This window comes from Bos grunniens, chromosome 9 (assembly GCF_055505025.1).
Source record: "Bos grunniens cultivar Pamir isolate PY7600 chromosome 9, Bosgru_T2T1.0, whole genome shotgun sequence".
Lineage (NCBI taxonomy): Eukaryota > Metazoa > Chordata > Mammalia > Artiodactyla > Bovidae > Bos > Bos grunniens.
The window spans coordinates 15,648,074-15,669,875 of record NC_141173.1 but is presented as its reverse complement, the minus strand read 5'-3'; the positions used below and the strand labels follow the sequence as shown (position 1 = coordinate 15,669,875).

Genomic DNA, 21,802 nt, shown 5'->3' with positions numbered 1-21,802 from the left:
CCCAGCTCTCAGGTCCAGCTCTTTTCCGTCTTCCGCTTCTTCCGTTCCGTGCAGTGCTGTGTGCTCTCCTTGCGCTTGTCTCTGCGGTGTGCTGTCCACACCGCCACCGCCGCTGCCGCCTTCGGAGCGAGGACCAGCCGTCCGGGAGGGGGCGACGGCTGCACCCGGCTCTACGGACCGGACGCCCCGAGGGTGGTACCCAGGAGCCCCGGAGCGCCCGGCGCGCTCGCTCGTGCGCGTGGCTGGGGGAGCCCCTGGCTCGGGGCCGCGGCCTCGGTGACAGCACCAAATAAAAGACTCCAACAGCGCCGGCTCTGCGCCTCTGTGTGTTTTGTGGGGAGTCCGGTCGGCGAGGCGGGCGGTGCGGGCACGTGAGCAGCCAGATCGCCCCGGGAGTGGGTGGTCGGTAGCAATCCGGGACCCGGGGTGTGTTGGCAGTGGCCGGGGTCGGGGGTCGCTGCTGTCCCTGTTTGGTTCGCTGCGCCCCCGGACGCCTGGCCCAAGCCCAGACCCAGCCCCTCGCGCACAGGTTGGGTCTGGGCCAAGGTTCTTAACCCAGGGAGCTGGTGGGAGCCTGGCAAACTGGGCATCACCTCCCCCAACACTCCTTCCCCCAGCATCATCCCTGGGCGCTGAGTCTTCTGAGCCTCAGAGATGGGCTCAGGGCCCAAGGGTCTGGAAAAACTCTATAGGCTCCACCCCTTAGGAAATGAAGGACTTCTGCTAGGTTTTCAACCTTATTTCATCCTTACTGTTGTGTGCATTTGATGCCTTCGTTTGTCAGTATTGGTGGAACAAACCCAGTAGGGGCTTCTGTGTTTCCTCAGTTATCATGGGAGATCTGACACACTAAATTTATTTTTCTGCAAGGTAAATGGGGTACTACCATAAAGACAACTTAAAAATATGCTCTTTTTTTTTGTTTTTTCCAGTAAAGAAATGCTCCTGATGGAGTTAAGGGAAAAAAGCAATATTTCTGGGTGGGGCAGTGTGGAAGTTGGGGGTGGGGTTCAGAGGGTGAGGGTAATTTAGAGTTTGTGGGGAAGTAGAAGGGTTTCAAGACAGCACTGAGATTTTCCAAAAACTTTCTGTTGTGTTCAGTCCTCTGGTTCAAGACCGCAAGTACCAAAAGTTAAGATTAGGAAAAGCAGAGTCTTCAAAATGTACAGCATGTTCAGAAAAGTAAGGGAAACTTGCTGGCTCTGCTTATCTGATGAATACTTCATGAATGTAGAGGCTTTTCAGAGAGGCCTCTGTGAAGTAATATTCAGATGAGAGTGCTTTTAATGTTCCATTCTATGTCGTTGTTAGGAAGGAATTTCACTGGAGGAACTTCTGGAAGCCCCACTCAAGATATTTTTAGATAATTCACTCAAGTGGCCTATTTATTGCTCATTAAGAAAATAGTTATTTGAAAATCAGAAAAAGTTGTGAATTCTTAGGACAAGAATTGGATTGGAAATGATGTAAGTGGGAAAAAATCAGTTCTCAATTGGATAATAGATAGTTAGCAAAGTGCAGTTGAAAAGAGCATTTTGCTATCTACATTACTGATTATTTTCGTATTTCTCATAATTTATCTTTTAAGTTTGTGTTTATTTCCACATGGTATAGCTCTTTGTTTTGCTTTCTTAAGCTGTTTCTCTTCTTGTCTCTTATCTGCTTAGGTCAGCATTTAATAATGATATTTTAATAAGATTTTTTATTTGAAGGGGACCTCATTCTCCGGTTTGGCACTGTCAAATAGAAATATATTGTGAGCCACAAATGCAAGCCACACATGCAACTTAAAATATTCTGATTGTGATATTAAAAAGGGAAAAAGAAACAGGAGAAATTAGTCTTTGCAACATATTTCACTTAAGCTAATATATCCACTGTATTGCCATTTTAACATGTAATCAATATAAAAATTATTAGTGAGATATTTTGCATTTTTTGTATTAAGTCTTTGAAACTGGGTGTGTATTTTACACTTGCAGTGTATTTCATCCAGACTGGCCACATTTCAAGTGCTTGATAGCCACATGTGGCTTGTGGCTCCAGTGGTGGACGGGACTGGTCCAGTGTTAATTACCAACTAAGTGGCCCCAGGAGGTTGGGAAGGGCTAACAAAATTTGTAGCCAAGGCGTTTCTGGGGACAATGGGCAGCAAACAGAAGTTCTCTGAATCATTTCTGTTGATACATTTCAAAACTTCAACTGGCAGCCCTGCTTCTTGAGATGTCATTTTGACCTTAATTCTAAAATAGCCATTGTAACTTTTCTTTCTCTTTTCCAACTTGTACTCTTGTCTTCATACTATTTTCCAGTCAATTTCTACTTAATTTTTTTTTATGTGTGGAAAGTTCCATACCTTTAATTAAAAGATTTTGGCATTCACTTTTTGCATTTATCCTTTTTTTAAAATATAGGGAGTACCACCTTTATTATGTTGTTTTATTCTATGTATTTATACAAGGAACTTTATTTTTCATAATTAGTATTTTCTCCCGTAGAAATAAGAGTGAAATGATTTTTTCTTTTATTTATTTTTGATTTTTTTCTTTTAATAATTTTTAGCTGCCGCATAGACTTTATTTCTAACCCTAACCTTATAACTTGGCCAGCTCTCTGTAAGATCTAAAATGTGTGAGTTATTTTTGGTTCCTATATCATAGTGCACATTAATTGCCATTTAGAAAATTTAACACTTAACATGTAAAGGTCAATGGCCAGTGTTCCCTGAGAATTAGACACCTTTCTAATTAATCTAAATTTGAGGTGATCGTATGTTTTATGAAAAACAGTTGTAATTTTAGTAACTCTGATTTGTAGTTCATAATATATAATGAAATATTAGGTATTTTTAATTCATAACTGAGTAGAGGCTATAAGCTTTAATTACCTTGTGTCTAGGTTAAGAGGCAAGTTAATGCGTATTTCTATAATCCTGTGTCTAACTTGCAACAGAAATTTCAAACTAGATGGGAATGTGTAGTCATCTATTCTAGTTTTCTCGTTCTCCGAGTGAGAAAATGAGGACCAGAGAGGCTGAAGGGCTCAGTTAACAAACGTGATGCCTAGGGGCAAGGCACAGGCAAGACCCAGGTCTTCTAGGCCAGCACCGTGCTAATTTGCTCCCATTGCGCTGCTTTCTCGCTTGACAGTGGGTCAACCCAGCCAGTTTAATGAAAGAATGCATTTTGTAATCTGCACAGAATAATTTATTACTTGTCTGAAACATGAACTTTTCAACTGCTTATTTTTGGTATCTTATAAACACAAATGAAATAAATATCTGTATCATGGCAAAGGTCATTTAATTTATACTAGCTTTGGACAGAAAATAAAAATTAGCGCCTACTGAATATAGTAAAACTGCACTTTGCTCGCTTCTCAAAGTTTCTACCATTAAAGTAGTACCCTTCTCAGTATTGCTATCACAAAATTTAGACTAAAGGTCAACAAGGTGGGCTGCTGCTGCCCTTCAGCAGTTTTAACCTAGTGTCTGCTGCTTCAGGTCAATTTCCTTGCAAGGTTGGTGGTACCTGGTTCATCAAGATGATATTTTAGCAGTTTGTTCTTGGTTTTCCTTATCTTTAATATACTTCATACACTTACCAAATCTTATTACACTAATCTCCTTCCACCTGTCCATCCATCCTTGCACTGATGTTAAACTCTTGGACATATCTTCCTTTTGAGTGCCATAATGAATAACAATATTTTGTAAACACTATATATCAAGATAGACACTTTGGTTTTAAAAGTGCTTAAACAAGTTGTAAAGTTAATATACCAAACTTTATCTGTATCTGAATTGGAGATGTCTGAATAGAACATATTTATTGTTGATGAGGCATGAAATAAAGGTTTTTCATAGAGTAAGTAAAATACTTATGTATATTTTAATAGCCAAATTCATATCAATATTGGTTTCTAAAGTTAATCTTTCATGCAAATATTTATTTAATAAGCCAGTATGATAGAAAACTGTATGTTCTAGAGTCAGACTATGGGGGTCCAAGTTTTGCTGCTTATTTGCTGCTGTGTTAACCCTTCTGAATTTCACTGATTCATCTGTGAATCAGATAATAAGGCCACTCTGCTGGGTGATCATGAGAGGAGAGAGAGACAATATATAAAGTGACCACCTCTCTGCCTGTCATAGAAAAGACACTCAGCAAACACTAGATATTATTATCATTGCTAAAAAGTCCTAAATCCTGCCAATTTATGTAAAAAGATATATCAGAATGTAGCTTTGATAGCATAGCCTTTTGATAACAAAGAGCAATATTCATAAATATGAACTTAAACTGCTAGTGTTATGAATACTTAAAACTCTAGTTTCTTCACTATCAGTTTTCAGTTTTATGAATATATTAATATACCTGATTGCTACCTTATTCATTTATAATTACACTTCTATTTATCTTCATTCCCGTTCACATTCTACACAACTATGACTGTTTGCAATCACAATCCCTATGTAGATAGTTTTATTAGAAATATTCTGGCATCTGCATTCACTGTTTATAATGATGCAAAGGCAGTTGTGAATTACTTTTATATAAAATAGAAGACTTTTGAAGTTAATGAAAATATATTTTGCATTGATTCAAGTCAACAGGGGTCCACACGCACACCTGCTTTATTATGTTTTTTCCATGAAAAAAACAAACAAAATGCATAGAATGGCAAGCCTAAAAGATTTTGCAAGTGATAAAAGTGGCAAGAAGAAAAGTGCGAAGGGCTGTCTGTTATACATATGCTGGTCAACCATCCTTTATTACTTTTGATCCCCAAGTACCACATCTGAGTTTCTATGAACACCTTAAAATCCAATTGTTAAAGACTTTTCCCAACAGTCAATTTTTCAGTTTTTCTGGAATCCTGGTCATTTGGAAATCAACAAGGTGGGCTGCTGCTGCCCTTCAGCAGTTTTAACCTAGTGTCTGCTGCTTCAGGTCAATTTCCTTGCAAGGTTGGTGGTACTGTTTTTCCATGTACTGATTTTTCAAAAGCATGCTCAGGCCAGTTGCGTCTGCCTTTGCATTAAATTTGTCCTGAGCCATTGCTACTGAAATAATATTTTATAATGATATTCTTAATACCTATTGTCCTATTAACATCTGTTGCATGCTTGTTATACTAAGTGATGGCTATCGGGAAACCTCGCAATACGGTTACAGACAGCAGAATGTTGAATAATTAAACTATGCATGTAGATTAATAGTCTAATCTCACTGCCTGTGTATGGATAGTAGGAAAATAACATCCATTCCATTACTAGTGTATACAGTAGAAATCAAAAGCCATCTCCTACAGTTGGAAACAGCAGTTCCTTAAAGCAAATGTTTGCTTAATTTGTATCATTTCCATTAAAATGTGCTATTAATATTACATAAATCCCTAACCCCGGTTAAATTCTATGACTCATGTCTCCAAGCTACTACTACAGTTCAATTGACCTTTAGGAAAACCTAAAAGGAGATTGTAATCTCTCAAAACAGAAAATTCTGACTCACAAGGAATACGTTCAATCTTAAAATGAAGAAGAATATGGCAGAAAGTCATTTTATTGTGTTGACCTCCTTCAAGAGTAATCATTTTGAATGCATCGACCATGCACTGACAGTGAGTCAGTACAATGCTGCATGATGAGGCATGAACATTGCAGGGAGAATATCATTATAAAATATTTCTGGAACGTCTTTGTGTAATGACTACTGTACATGGAGGCTTTCGTTCATTGTGGGAAACTAAAAACCAGTCAACATTTCATTGACATGTGCATGATGCTGAACAGTTTTGTATGTAAACTATTGCTTTCTGTACTTTTCAATTATTCCTGTCATTGACTTCTCCAAGATTTATGCGGTCATGTCTTCAGATTGCTTTACTAGTTTCTTTAAGTTCTGTAAATAAATGTCCATAAATATACATTGATGTTGTCTTTTCATAATTAACCATTGTTTTTGTAAAAGGACCATACTGGCATTTTAAGTTAAAATGCCACTTTTAGTATGGAATATACCTGCTGCAAAGGAAAATAAGTGTTGGTTTACACCTTGCAAACATACAGCAAATTGGTGTAAACAGGCAGAATATTAATTTTATAAACACCTGTATATCATTCTTTATATATTTATAAATGATTGACATCCCTTATGACTATTTTTGAGTATTGGTCTATTTGAATACAAATATACATTTAAATGTATATTTCCTTGTGAAACACAACAGTGCTAAATTTCCCAACAGTGTTTCTTCCTTTTTATTAAAATACATTCCTCATCTCTGCCACAGACTGAGAATTATCAAACAAAAATTAATAACAAGGCAATGATGCAGAGAATGAACCAAAATATCATTGATTCTTTCCATATTATGAAAAAAAAGTATTATGTCAGTGTTCTAACTTAACTTCTGTGGTTGTAAGCAGGTTGTGATTTGGCATGCTTATTCAAAATGCACTCAGCATGTATTGAAATTTCCTTAATTGTTATGTGAATTGTTTGCATATGTGGTTATTATATGTGATTTCATTGTACCTGTATGTACTTGTATCCAAATTTGTTTCTATTATGCTTGATTTTGCTGGCCATTCTTGGATGACCTAGCAACTCAAGAATCCAAAGCGTTTTGTGCTGTCTTCTGTAATATGTATACTCTCTGATGTTTTGTCATACCGTGTCAGCTTTTAATTTTATTCTTGTCCAACAAGATATCTTTTATATTTGTTGGAAACAAATTTATGCAAAGACAATTTTAGTAAGCTTTGCTCAACACAATTCTTTATTAATTAAATTGACTATTTTGTGACATTGGAAAATGTAACATGCCAACTCTCTCTTTTTGCAGTTGAACCACCTTCAGACTTGAATTTTAAAATTATAGATGAAAATACTGTTCATATGTCATGGGCAATACCACCTGATCCAATTGTGGGTTTCAAAATAACAGTGGACCCTACAACGGGTAAGTTTTGGGATGCTGGGATTTTCGGACAGAGACATCCGAGATGATATAATCTGATCCTTCCCCCACCTTCTGCTTCATTATGAGGAAGCCAAGATTTAGAAAACCAGAGGGGTTTACCTAATGTCACAAGATATTTGGTGGCCTCAGGTCTCCAGGTTTCTGGCTCAGGACCCACTATTATATTTTTATAGTGTTAGCTTTATTAACTTGGTTTGCTGTGTAAAGCTGTTAGACTCTATCCCTTGATCAGAATATTGCTGGTAATCTTTGATTTTATAAACTAGAACGATGATGGCTTGACATTCTTCTTGAATCACTTAATCTGTCCAACACTTCAAGTGACAAGTGATGAAGTGAGGTGTTACACTTTGCCCAGTGTCCTGCATACTTCAGTGCTCAGGACACAGTGTTCTGGGATCGTGGTTAGCTGCCATGATGGAAGACAAGGATTTACTGGGTAAATTCTGTAGATCCTAAGGCTAAGAGTCAGTATCCTTGATGTTGCTTGAGTAGGGAGAACCAATCTCTCTTGACTAACTTTTATTTCTAACATGGAATGGGAATAAAACCATTTTTATGAGCACTGGCCAAGTGGTAGGAAGGGGTCTTGATTGGCTGATAGAAGAGATAGATGATGTCAACATAACTTATCACCAGAGCTGTGTTTGCATGCTTATGGCCTTTAAAAATGCCAATGATTTTAAATGCTGATTTATCAGGGGATTGAGAAACTGTTATCTGTTTTCAATATGACCCAAGAGCTTAAAAAGGGATCAGGCGTTTACTTTTTCTTCCTTGACTCTTTTCTTCCCAAATATATTTGCAGTTAACTATTTCATTGATTGCAAAGCCAAAAAGCAGCTGAAAGAGTTCATCTGGTTTCCAGGTGTTGGAAATGACTGACTGTAGAAACGAACACTGGGACCATCCATACCCACAGAGCCCTGGGGTCTTATTTTGCCACGGTGGGCCCTGGTTGGTTCTGCAGTGCTCCACATATCAACTTGGAGCATTTCTCAGGGTTCTGTCACACTTGTTGCCTTTTTTGATTACTTATGTTTTGATGAAAATTAATATGGTGAAGAATTTTAAAAGTCATTTAGTCTCTAACAACTACTGTTTCCTGTTGAATTGAGCATTAACATAATCTAAAAGGAAATACATAATTGCCAGCATGTAAGGAAATGCTCAGTACGCTGTACTTCGAAATATTTGATAGTTAAGTCAGTTCAGAGGACCATGGTTACCCTTCAGAGTATGCCCCACTCACTGGAATATGGAGGATACATCTCTCCTATAAAAGTGAATGCTGTTTCCCAGTAGACATTCATTTTAGCCAATGGGGTTTGTTGTCTTTGAGTTGATTTTTAGCCCTTCATTTTCTTTTGGTACTCTCCGATACATAATTTAAAATTAAATTATTTTCTGCTTTATATCTCACTTATAAAAATTTTGTTATCTACCATTAGTATTCAAAAACAATGAAATATTTTTTTTTATATTCTGATATATCTTTAATCTAGAGGCATACTTGAGTCCTCAAACAAATATGGAATATGATTGTAACAGGTAAAGGCAATGCCAGTTCATTTATTGAATTTCTAGAATTCAAAGTGTTAGTTTTGGAGGACAGTAAAAAATAATGCTTGGGCATTTTGAGAGAAATGTGTATTTTGAATTTTTAGGTTTTGAGTATATCTGGGAATTACATTATATTGTATTACGTTATATGTGAAAAAAGATTTGTTGCATTGATATTTTCCTTTCTATATTTCCAGATGGGCCCACTAAAGAATTTACCCTTTCAGCTAGTACCACTGAAACTTTATTAACAGAGCTTATACCTGAAATAGAGTATGTGGTGACAATCACTTCATATGATGAAGTAGAAGAAAGTGTACCAGTTATAGGCCAATTAACAAGTAAGCACACATATAAAGTACTTTTATACCTTATATTTTGCGGAAGGTTTCTCTAACTTTCAAATTTAATTTGTTGTTATGCAGTTAATTTACATCAGCATTAACTGTTCTTGCTCTGATCCTAGTTATTAGTAGATGTGAATAATGTACTCACATTTATAAGCTTGGTCTCTGCAAGCAGCAGGAATGTTATCAATGAAAACTATTAAAAAGCGTTAGACTTTGCCAAGCTGCAGAGTTTTTATCTCTTTTTGAAATATATCTAAAGCCTCACTGAAAATAATTTATTTGCAAGGGAATGCTTATTTGGCTGTATTCTCTGACAAGCTGGGAATACACCATACACTTGAAGGACAATACACTTACTTTCTTCTTAGGAAGTATTTTTATGGGTTCATTTCCCTTTGTAATAATCAAGTTTTGACTCAGTTCAAACAGGTGGCCCGACAAAGCCAGGGGAGAAGAAACCTGGAAAAACAGAGATACAAAGTAAGCATTTTCCTTAATATTTTATGTGGTTTTGCAGAAGTAAGTTATAAATGTAATATATAAAGGAGATGTTCCAATTCGATCCATAGTTTGATCTCACTCCTATATTAATTTCTGTAAGTTTTATCTACAAGTATAGGCAGTGTAATAGTAATGTACGGCTAAGTGGTTATAACACCCACATTCTTACTTTCTAACCATTCTAGGGACTAAATATTCTTTTTACTGGGGGTGTATTAAATGTGTGTATGTTCAAGTTTCCCTGCAGTATTCTGGCAGTAGGTGAAAAACAAAGCTCATCACTGGACTTAAATTGTAGAAACAGATGGTAGCTTAGGGACACATGGGAAATAGAAGGTTGGACCACAAGGGAGATGCCCTCGTGGTGTCTTTAGCAATTCCATTGCCGTGAAAATTGCTGTATATATTCTGGTCATCTCTAGGGTGTTTATGTGGGCTTACTTGGTGTGATTCTAAACATTTCCAGAGTCTCTGTAGGATGTCTCTGATGAATTGATGCATTTGTAATCAAATGAAAGCAATTTTATGGTCTGGTTTTGTGGTTTCTAGGCCCTTTTTATCCTACACTGCTCTGACTTACTGGGATAAAGCCTTAAGTGGTTGGACTTCTGATTTTGCCACCTTATAAATGGGATTTATGACTCGGGATAACAATAAAAATATTGTGAACACAAAGTTCCCTTTATCTGGAATTTTCCCCTCCAGATCACTGTTTATAATTCTTTATAATGTCTAATAATCTGAAGTGAAGTTTATAGCATGCAGTTACAATGCAAATATTTTCCCTGAATCATCAATATTTATTCTAAAGCAAAGTATTATTCCAAACATTGACTTTCAATAGACTTATGTTGGCCCATTAAATAGTATGCAAAAATTATTTAGGCAGGCAACTTGTATTGGCTTGCAAATTTTTCCAGGACCCTTTCCTTCTTTTCTGAGCCAAATACTTCTCTTATTATCCACCAACTGACTGCAGGGACAAAAATATCTTCAGAAAATTTACTCAGCTTTGCCTTATGAATACAGATTTTCGTAAAAACCAACCTGTTTCCCACTCACCAACTGACCACGGAGAGAAGAAAAAATATGTTTGATTACAAACACCAATTGTTGCATTTTTGGGGATTTAAAGATACCACATGTGTTTTTACTTTTGAGTTAAAATATTTTCCCTGCCTTTTCTTTAGTGAAAGTAGATTTAGTTGTGAAATTTAAACACATTGATGATTAGGACAAGATATTATGGGTATTTTGCATTATATTTATGATATATTTATGATATTTATGGTACTTCTGTTAAGATTTCATTAACCCTCTGGGCTAACCAGCTGCCAACTTTAGACCATTACATTGTAAAGTGCAGGAGAATGTTAAAAGATTTGCTTTTTTCTTCAGCTCTATTGCATTTGCTTAAATGGCACAGCAATTGTTCTGTAATTTTACAAAAATATTTATTTGACTGCACCAGATCTTAGTTGCCTCATATGGGATCTAGTCCCCTTATCAGAGATGGAACCTAGGCCCCCTGCATCGGTAACGCAGGGTCTTAACCACTGGACCACTTGGGAAGTTCCTGTTTTGTATTTATTGATCTAAAAGTACCAAGAATGAAAACACTTCGCTTATATTTCTTTTGTATGTCTCCTAGATATTTTATATAATTTTTACTTGGAGAAAAGAGTGAGGATATAGTTACAAAAATAGATAAGTCAATAGCACAAATGCTTGGGTCATAGGCTCTTGGAGAATCGGTCATATATCTTTTCATCTTGTCTTGCACAATGTCTTCTATGACATTTTAAAGACATAGTTGCAGAAATGCATGTTCATGAAGGTACTGAAAATACTTCTGTGTGTGTGTTAAGTTGCTTCAGTCATGTCTGACTTTCTGTGACCCAATGGACTGTAGCCCGCCAGACCAGGCAAGAATACTGAAGTGGGTTGCCATGCCCTCTCCTCCAGGGGATCTTCCCAACCCAGGGATTGAACCCATGTCTCTTATGTCTCCTGCCTTAGCAGGCGGGTTCTTTACAGTGCCATCTGGGAACCTGCCTGAAAATGTGTGCCAATAAAATTTTGTGTTCTTTTGTGCATGTCAGTTGTGGGGGAAGAACAATATGAAATGTTCTAATGAACGAAATGATTTTAGGAGCCAACATTTTTGCAATGTTAGTTTGTATTCTTTAATGCTAGATAGATTTAATAGCATGTCATTTAAAAAACGTATCACATATATTTCAGAATGTTCTGTCAGTGCCTGGACTGATTTAGTTTTTCTTGTGGATGGCTCATGGAGTGTGGGAAGAAACAATTTCAAGTACATCTTAGACTTCATTGCTGCTCTCGTGTCTGCTTTTGACATTGGGGAAGAGAAGACAAGGGTTGGAGTTGTTCAGTACAGCTCTGACACCAGGACGGAATTTAACTTAAATCAGTACTACCAACAGGAAGAGCTGCTTGCTGCAATTAAAAAAATCCCATACAAAGGTGGCAACACAATGACAGGTATTTTTTTTTTTTTTACAAATTTTGGTATTGTTTAAGATAAATGAAGTGTCTGTGTGGGAAAGGAATGATGGGTTGCACAAATGATCATATGTTAAATAATTTTGAAAGTAATCTCGCACTTTTTGATTTTAGTAAAATTGTATAGTGTGGAGTGACTGAATGTATCTCTTTTTCATTTCAGGGGAAGCCATTGATTACTTAATTAAAAATACCTTCACGGAATCTGCTGGGGCAAGAGTTGGCTTTCCCAAAGTGGCAATTATTATTACAGATGGCAAATCCCAGGACGAAGTGGAAATTCCAGCAAGAGAGCTTCGAAATATTGGGGTTGAAGTTTTCTCTTTGGGTAGGTCGTGTTTGCTGAAGTGTTTTCCTTTTAGAACTACTTTACTAGTTCATGCTCAGAAGATGAAGGCTTGATTCCTCAAAAAGGATCCTTCCTCAAGGAAGGAAAACAAGGTTTACTGCATCTTATAGCGTAGTGTTAATCCAAATCATTTTTGAGTAAAATTTTGATTGTCTATTTCTTCATGTAACTCCTCCCTTCTTTAAAAAAACTTTTTTATTGGTGTAGTTTCAGGTGAATAGTAAAGGGATTCAGCCATACATGTACATGTATCCATTCTCCCCCAAATTTCCCTTCCATCCAGTCTGCCGTATAATTGAGCAGAGTTCCATGTATCATACAGGAGGTCCCCATGTCCCCCCTTTTTAAAAAAGGCATTAAAGCTGCATATGTATTAAGTAAGGCAATATTCACATTCCTTGTCAATCCTCTGCTTTTCAAAGAATTCTGGGCCAGTGGTTCTCATAAAGGTCCTCCTTGTATTATCATTAAGTGTTTTATATGTATTTCCTCTATTATGTAACACTTCAAGAATTCAGAGGGCTCCAGCTCATTCAGGACTCTGGAAGAAAAAAGTATTATCTTCCCAGATGGCAGCAGGGACAAATGATGGCGTGGTTGGCATGAGAGCCTAGTCTGTTTTACCAACCACTCATTTGCCTCTGTGGCCACATTATGTGAAATGAGAAAATGTCATTCAACCGTTTTTGTCCTTTCAACAGTTGCACATTCGTTAGGAAACAAAGCAATTCAGTTTATGACTGAATAAGGATTTGCAAATGTCTTCACTTGGGAAAGACTAAGAAAGCAAGGAACTTCCTTGATCTGACCCACTTCCCTTTTCAAAGATCCTGTGTGTGTGTATGTGTTAGTTGCTCAGTCGGGAACTACTCTTTGTGACTCAGTGGACTGTAGCCCACCAGGCCCCTCTGACCATGCGATTCTCTGAGCAAGAATACTGGAGTGGGTTGTCATTCCCTTCTCCAGGGGACCTTCCCGACCCAGGATCGAACCTGGGTCTCCTGCATTGCAGGTGGATTCTTTAATGTTTGAGCCACGTTGAAGGGAAGCCCCTTCAAATATCCTACTCCCTTTTTTTGAAACTTTATTTTGTATCGGGGCATTGCTGATTAACAATGTTATGATAATTTCAGGTGAATAGTAAAGGGATTCAACCATACACATACATGTATCCATTCTCCCCCAAACTCCCCTTCCATCCAGGCTGCCATATAACATTGAGCAGGGTTCCATGTACCATACAGGAGGTCCCATTGGTTATCCTTGTCCCTTCTCTTTTAAAGGCATTAAAGCTGCAGATGCAAAAGAACTCAAACAAATTGCCTCCACACCTTCACTCAATCATGTTTTCAATGTGGCCAACTTTGATGCAATTGTGGATATTCAGAATGAGATCATCTCCCAGGTGTGCTCAGGTGTGGATGAACAGCTCGGGGAACTGGTCAGTGGAGAAGAAGGTGAGTGAATTGTTGGGGGTTCCCATGTGTTCCCCTTTTCCATTATTTGAGAGCATTTATGGGTTTACAAACGGGGGGACATTTAGCTTAGTACTCTGCAACTTAAACTCATCACAGCGCTATTTCTATTCGGTGGCAAAGTTTTCTATCACCATAAACTGCGTAGTGTTTTCAGAGCTCTTAAGAATATTTCAAAGAGCAGTCAGTTTGATCCTCCCACTTTTGCACAATGTTCCCATTTATCAGTCATTGCTTTTAAATACATGGGAGAGAGAAAAAACATTTCATAAAGATCCTTTGGGGCGTTAAAAAATCACAGTTTCCATGATTGTTCTCCTCTCAGCCTGAGAATTGACAACTGATTAAAGATAAGTTCTAAATAACTCCATCTTCAATCATGTAGACTCTTTCATCTCCAAACCCCAAGCATTTTGGCAGTGTTCATGGGCTGTAATTCAGTTTCAGAACTCCTTATTACCTCATGGGCTCTGAATCTCTTTCTTTGTTTCACTGCCTAATGTCTGATTTTTTGCTCTATATTGTTACAAAATCCACCCCCGTCTGACTTTCCCCTGCTCATCTTCTCCTACTCAGTCTTTTAAAACATTTGAGTTTTCATCCTCACTAGGGTGCATGTGTGAGGTTAGGCCAACTTTGGTCCTGCCCCTGTTCGCACTCTCTCTGGCAGGGGGCACGGGCTTCATCCCAGGTGGCCACAGTCTTAACTTTGGGGTCTCCTCTCTGTCGCTGGCGATTGCCTGCGACTTCTGTCCCCTCACTGTCTGCATCAGTCCGAGGCTTTGCCCAGGCTTCCAGGTGGCGCATCCGTTCCTGTCCTCCCATTATTTCTCATTTCTTTAGGCATCGTTTTTATGGACTATGTCTGATTGCCTTTCAGAGAAGACAGTGAGTGACCCTGTGCATGTTTTATCATCCACTGTCTCAGGCTGACTTATAAAAACGTAGAACCATGTCTTCTTGGAGATAGATTCCATTGACAGATCTAAAACTTCGAAGATTTGGTCTGAAATAGCTTAAGATACTTTGTTATTAGCTAAGTACGTGACTATGTTCTACATCGACTAAGGATAGAACGTTTTTAGATGATCGGTATTTGCTTATCAATCTGCATGTTGTACACCGTGGTTTCACCTCTGTTTGGTGGCATTCTGAACATAGCTGAACTTTTTCTTCTAAACCCTGAATGAAGTGGAAATACAATTATTTAAAATTACAAGAATCTGTCATTTAAGAATGGCCGACTTCTTATCTTTCTTGGCATATTATAAAGTATCTATAAAGTATTACATTATTATGCTTAAAGTTTTATGAAAAGGGAAAAAATTTCTAAAGTATTGAATAAGTCATTGATTTAACAAATATTTATCAAGTTCCTTCTTTGGTACCTGAATAAAGGCCATGACACACAGGCGTGCTAAGTCACTTCAGTTATGTCCAACTCTTTGTGACTCCATGGACTGTAGCCCTCCAGGCTCCTCAGTCCATGGGATTCTCCAGGCAAGAATACTGGAGTGGGTTGCCCTGCCCTCCTCCAGGGAAAGGGCCCACGAATGTAATACCAAAAAACCAAAATGGAAAATCTTGGCCCCAGAAATGAATTAGGCATCTGATGTCCTATTATGAATTTTTTCAAGGATTTCTTTGCCCTAAACTTCTCATCTCCTGGATTAAAATTCAGGTGCTGAATCTCTGGTTTGGGGGTACAAGTGGAAGTGGGTGTCTGTGACTGGGAACTTTTCCTGATAGGTGCATGTGACGTGTGTGTGTGTGTGCTCAGTTGCTTCGGTCGTGTCTGACTCTTTGCAACCCTGTGGACTGTAGCCTGCCAGGCTGTTCTATCCATGGGATTCTCCAGGCAAGAATACTGGAGTGGGATGTGATGCCCTCCTCCAGGGGATCTTCCCAACCCAGGGATCGAACTTGCGTCTCTTAAGATCCTGTGTTGGCAGGTGGGTTCTTTTACTACTCGTGCCACCTGGGAAGCCCTTTTCCTGATACAATCATGATACAACCATTGAATAAGGAAAACTGAGGTGTAACAGTAAAAACCTCATTAATGGGGTTGCATCTCACTGTTTTTAATCACTCTTCTGCTTGTTGTTTTGTAGTTGTTGAACCTCCTTCAAATTTGATTGCCACGGAAGTCTCGTCGAAATACGTTAAGCTAAGCTGGAGTCCATCTCCTAGCGCAGTGACTGGCTATAAAGTTCTCCTTATACCCATGACCACGGGAAGCCGACAGCACGCTCTGAGTGTGGGGCCTCAGACGACCACGCTCAGCGTCCGTGACCTCTCAGCAGACACGGAATACCAGATCAGCGTTTCTGCCATGAAGGGACTGACATCCAGTGAGCCCGTTTCAATAATGGAGAAGACTCAACCAATGAAAGTTCAAGTGGGTGAGTTAATAGGGTGTGAAGTATGTGGAGGTCCATTTGATAGTATACCTTTCTGGTTCAGACTTACTTTTAAACAAAACAGTTGCGATAAGTTTCTTTTAAAGAAGCCTGCTTACTAAGAAAATCAGATGTCTTTGGCCCTCTATATGCATGGGTTCCATATCCACAGATTCAACCACCTGTGTTGTCTGACGTTGGTTGAACCCGCAGATGTAGAAATCTGTGGGTTTGGAGGGCCAGCCTCCCTGTGCTGTTTTATAGAGTGGACTTGAGCATCCACAGAGTTTGGAATGGGAAAGGAGGTTCTGGAACCACTCCCATCCCCAGGATGCAGAGAAGCTGCTGTATTTATATTTTTATGATTAATTAATATTTGTTTATAAATTTATTTCATGTGATTAATGTTTGAACTTTAATGGGCTTTCTTTCTTTTTTACAGAATGTTCACGTGGTGTGGATATAAAAGCCGATATTGTGTTTTTGGTTGATGGTTCCTATAGCATTGGGATTGCAAACTTTGTTAAAGTTAGGGCCTTTTTGGAAGTTCTTGTAAAAAGTTTTGAGATTTCACCAAATAGGGTACAGATAAGTCTTGTCCAGTACAGCCGGGATCCTCATACTGAATTCACATTGAAAAAATTCACCAAAGTTGAAGATATAATTGAAGCAATAAACACTTTCCCGTACCGAGGAGGGTCTACCAACACTGGGAAAGCAATGACTTATGTCAGAGAGAAAATATTTGTGCCGAGCAAGGGTTCAAGAAGCAATGTCCCAAAGGTCATGATTCTTATCACAGATGGAAAATCTTCAGATGCTTTCAGAGACCCGGCTATAAAACTGAGGAATTCAGATGTTGAAATCTTTGCTGTTGGTGTGAAGGATGCTGTTCGCTCAGAGCTAGAAGCCATCGCCTCTCCTCCTGCCGAGACCCATGTGTTCACAGTGGAAGATTTTGATGCTTTTCAGAGGATATCTTTTGAACTCACACAGTCTATATGCCTTAGAATTGAACAAGAATTGGCAGCCATAAAGAAAAAAGGTTAGTAGGCTCTCTAAAGTAAAAGTTATCCCTTCATGAACAAAGCATTTTTGGTTCTAAAATAGAGGATAATCTGCTTTGTCAATTCTATCTGTAGGAAAAAGTAACTTTCCTGTATTATTGAAAACTGCTGAGCTTAGCTCATTTACCTCTGAGACATGGCTTTCTCCTGGCTATGGGTCAGATGTTTATTGGTGAAAAAGCTGTTTATCTTCAGAGTCATACAGGACTAGGAACCAGCTTTGTCACGCCCATTTGTCATGTCCAATTAAATAACTGTGCATTGAGTGTCTGGAGGGCTGAGCTAGTTCCTTTGAATCAAAGGTAACTGGAGTATAGTCCTGGATCATTGAAATCTTTTTCCTGGACTATTTTTGGGCATCATTCCTGACAAATGAATTCCCTATTCTCTTCTCTTCATTTGCTCAAATTCTGTTTTTCAACATTTGATTAAAAGTCCCATCTCTTGCATCAAGCTTCATACCTGTTCTATTGCTATAATGCTGACCACTTGTAGTCATTTGGCATTCAAATAGACTACATTTTTCTTAATAACCTTGCACTCTCTTTTCACTCCAGTTTCATTGTATGTCCCCTAAGGATAGGGAGTTTGCCTTAAACATTGCATCTTACTATGATTTGGTTTAATAAATATTCTTTTGTTAGGAAAACATTTTAAATTATTACTTTGAAATATCTACTTATGGTATGACAGAAATATCTGTCAAACCATTTGCTTGATGATTCATTTTAGATCTGATACTGTTTAAATATTCCAGTTGTGGGTATGACCATTCTGTTACTGCTTTGCCTTATGAAGCTGAAAACTCTAATTGAGTTTTTTTTTTAACTAGTTACTTTTACTTAAACAACATAACAGTGTTATGAATGATCAAGACAAATGGTCAAGACTGAGATCATTTGCAGGGCTGTGAGTGAGAGGCTTTCTCTCACTGGTCTTGTATGGACTACTTACTCAGTGCATTGGCCTCAGTGACCACTCTCCCAATAGAACGGAAGCCATTTCAGAAAATGCGTAGCTGTTGGGTCTGTGTTTGCTTTGTAGATTTAAAAATTTTAACTATGTCCTTCTTTTTCTCTTAACAGCTTATGTGCCTCCAAAGGATATTAATTTTTCTGAGGTGACTTCCAACAGTTTGAAAACCAGCTGGTCTCCTGCTGGAGAAAACGTTTTTTCATACCACATCACCTACAAAGAAGCTACTGGGGATGATGAAGTGACGTTGGTGGAGCCAGCCTCGAGCACCAGTGTGGTCCTCAGCAACCTGAAACCAGAGACCCTGTACCTGGTCAATGTGACCGCGGAGTACGAGGATGGCTTCAGCATCCCCTTAGCTGGAGAGGAGACCACCGCAGAAGGTGTGAGGAGGGTTCCCCACCGTTTCCCCCAAACTAATAGTTTATCGTAGAACAGAGTCACCATGGGAAATGACCATCTGCTTTATAGTTCAGCACTGTGAATGCCCTTGTAGGATTCAGTTCCTTTAAAATACAACTACTCATAAACCTTTTTCAAAAGGGAAAAAGCTTTTAAGTGAAAGATCCTATGTTTATTTTGATGAATTTGAGGTTGAGACATAGAGAACCATTAATAATTATGGAATTAGCTCTTGAAATACTGCTTATCTAGCATTTTCTGTCCCATGTTTCAAATACTTCAGAGCTACCAAACCTCTGATGACAGATATATATTACCAGTTTTTTATCTTTTTAAAATTGTGGTAAGATAAGGCAGTGGCACCTTACTCCAGTACTCTTGCCTGGAGAGTCCCATGGATGGAGGAGCCTGGTGGGCTGCAGTTCACAGGGTCCCTAAGAGTCGGACACAACTGAGTGACTTCCCTTTCACTTTTCACTTTCATGCATTGGAGAAGGAAATGACAACCCACTCCAGTGTTCTTGCCTGGAGAATCCCAGGGACGGAGGAGCCTGGTGGGCTGCCGTCTATGGGGTCGCACAGAGTCGGACATGACTGAAGTGACTTAGCAGCAGCACAGCAGCATGCCTATAAAAAACATTATAGCAACCCTTTTAAAGTGTGCATATCAGAGGCAATTAGTACATTCATATTGTTGTGCTAACATCACCACATTCGTCTCCAGAACTTTTTTATCTTGCAAAACTGGAACTCTCTACCTGTTAAACAACAACTTTTCATTCCCACTGCTACTCCTAAACAACTCCCCCTTCCTTCCCTGCAGCAGCCGTTCTACTTTCTGTTTCTATGAATATGATGACCCTAGGTTCCCACGTGACTAGAATCATACAGTATTTGTCATTTTGTAACTGGCTTCTTTCACTTAGTTTAGTGTCCTCAGGGTTCATCTGTGCTCGAAGCATGTGTCAGAATGTCCTTTCTTCTATGATTGAATGATATTCCAGTGTATGTATAGACCAACTTTTCTTTATCCGTTCACCCATCAGTAAGCACTTGGATTGCTTCCATCCTTTAGCTACTGTAGATAAGCCTGCTAAAAACCTAGGTGTACAAAGTTGACCAGATGTTTTAAGTGATACTTGTTTAGATGTGTCCACTTTACTGGAAAGAGTTGAATACTTTCTGATACATTTTTCTTCATTTGATATTTACAATATTCTGAAGAACCTTGTTAGAAGACTACCACCAGATATTTACTCCTTAAGATAAATGCAGTGAATATGATAAGAGGCATCAGTTGTTCTGCATTTTTGTTGGGTATAGAAAAGGCTGAAACAGCAGCATGAGGAATTTAAGATAGTTACAAACAAAGAAGTGTTTGCTGACAGGGAAGGCATGTGCAGGTCTACTTGCTGATAAAAGCTAGAGAATCTTTGAGTTTTTCAAATATGATTGATTTTTCTTTTGTGCATGGTTCAGGTGTATTCCTTTCTGAAGGTTAGTAGACTAAATGGCCTAAGGTGTCTTCTTGTCTTATGATTTTTGTGATAGTATAACCTAGCAGGCCACACTTAGCTATTTCTGACTTTCTGCTGATTTCTCTGTAATGTCAAATTGTGGTTTGATGAGCCTGGCCTTTTTTCTTCAGCACTTTGGGGTGGAGATGGAACTTTGTCTCAAGAAGGAAATTGAAATCTAAAGGGTTTTTGAGTACAGTCAACTATATTTGTATACACTCTAATTTTTCCTCAGTGGGCTACTACAATAGAATTTGGTAATGCCTTGCAAGTTCTGTTATTTGTAGTGAAATGTGAGATTTGAACTTTCTGCTGTCAATAAGGAAGTGTCTGATTTAATATCTGTATTAAACTAGCAGTTGTTAAGCTTCTGCTATGTGTCAGATACTATGATAATTGTTTCCAAGGATTATCTCATTTCACCACCTCAATAACCCTACAAATAGTCACGTTTTTGCTTTGGCTAAGCTGAGACTCAAAATTACACGTTAATTAAATTTCAGAGCCAGTATTCAGATCCATCAGTTTTGTTTGCTTGGACTAATATAGCCTTTTTCCTTGCCATATTAAATGAATCATGGATATAGGTCTGCCAAAAATTTGCTTTCTTTTCTTGAGATATGCAGTTCCTTTTCCTCCCTGGAGTGGTCTATTGATATGTTGTACATTTAGATAAACTTCTAATTGCATGAGAGGTACATGCAGATATGCTGCATTGTGGTTTTACCCTAGTGGATTTAGTTCATCTTTCCTGACCATGTTGTCCATATGAACACTTCGCTTCTTAGACAAAAAAGTCATTAAACCACAAAACCAAGTGATGTTCTCATTTGGACTTAATGAAAATTTCATTTAAGACATAATGAAAATTTCATTTCATTTAAATTACATTGCAATTTAACTTCAAGATTTAGATTCAGCTATTAGTATTCATTATGCTTCCCTCATAGCTCAGTCGGTAAAGAATCTGCCTGCAACGCAGGAGACCCAGGTTCGATTCCTGGGTTGGGAAGATCCCCTGGAGAAGGAAATGGTAACCCACTCCAGTATTCTTGCCTGGAAAATCCCATGGACAGAGGAGCCTGGCAGGCTACCATCCATGGGGTCTCAAGAGTCGGACATGACTGGGTGACTAAACCAAGGAGTATTCATTAAGTACCTACAAATGTATTTGGTTTAATACATGTGTGGTCTAATTATTCTCAAGTCAAACGACTGTGCAGATAAAAAAGTTAACAGTGTGACTGATTGGATAAGACAGTTTGTTCAAGTGGGTGAATATGGTAGACCTCATATTACTTTCCTGTGTTAGGCATTACTTTCCTGCTTTTTTGAGAAGATCTAGTAAGAGTGAAAGCCTTGTTACTTGTACTTGAAGAAACAGATTGTCTTTATTTTTGATTTTATGTCAATATTAATTTGCAATTTTATAGAGTATTTATGAATTAAAAAATTTACTGTTATATACCTCTTTATTTGATTAAACAGTTGACAGTACTCAGTTTCTTTCTGGGTATTGTAGTGTGTTTGCCATTTCAGAATGTAGTTAATATCTGGCCAAATGCGTTCAGGAACCAGGATGTTTGTTAAAAAATGCTCATGGATTTGCTTAGAGAAATGCTGTAACTTAGTGATCAAAAAACTAGCTTTTTATTCTTCACATATAATCAGTCAACTTGTCATTTTTT

General features: G+C 38.3%; 1 protein-coding gene across 3 annotated transcripts in view; it reads left to right on the top strand.

The window, feature by feature from the left end:
• Window positions 1-21,802, top strand: part of COL12A1 (collagen type XII alpha 1 chain) — a 117,668-nt gene that overhangs the window by 3,398 nt on the left and 92,468 nt on the right. For 2 of the 3 annotated variants that reach the window (XM_086316821.1, XM_086316822.1), the window contains exons 3-11: window positions 6,850-6,966; window positions 8,748-8,891; window positions 9,321-9,380; window positions 11,646-11,909; window positions 12,094-12,258; window positions 13,563-13,736; window positions 15,866-16,156; window positions 16,596-17,198; window positions 18,306-18,578. The exons of the other annotated variant lie outside the window; for it this stretch is intronic. In XM_086316821.1, coding sequence (XP_086172947.1) covers window positions 6,850-6,966; window positions 8,748-8,891; window positions 9,321-9,380; window positions 11,646-11,909; window positions 12,094-12,258; window positions 13,563-13,736; window positions 15,866-16,156; window positions 16,596-17,198; window positions 18,306-18,578 — 2,091 coding nt within the window. The remainder of the gene's footprint in view (window positions 1-6,849; window positions 6,967-8,747; window positions 8,892-9,320; window positions 9,381-11,645; window positions 11,910-12,093; window positions 12,259-13,562; window positions 13,737-15,865; window positions 16,157-16,595; window positions 17,199-18,305; window positions 18,579-21,802) is intronic. 3 annotated transcript variants of the gene reach the window in all.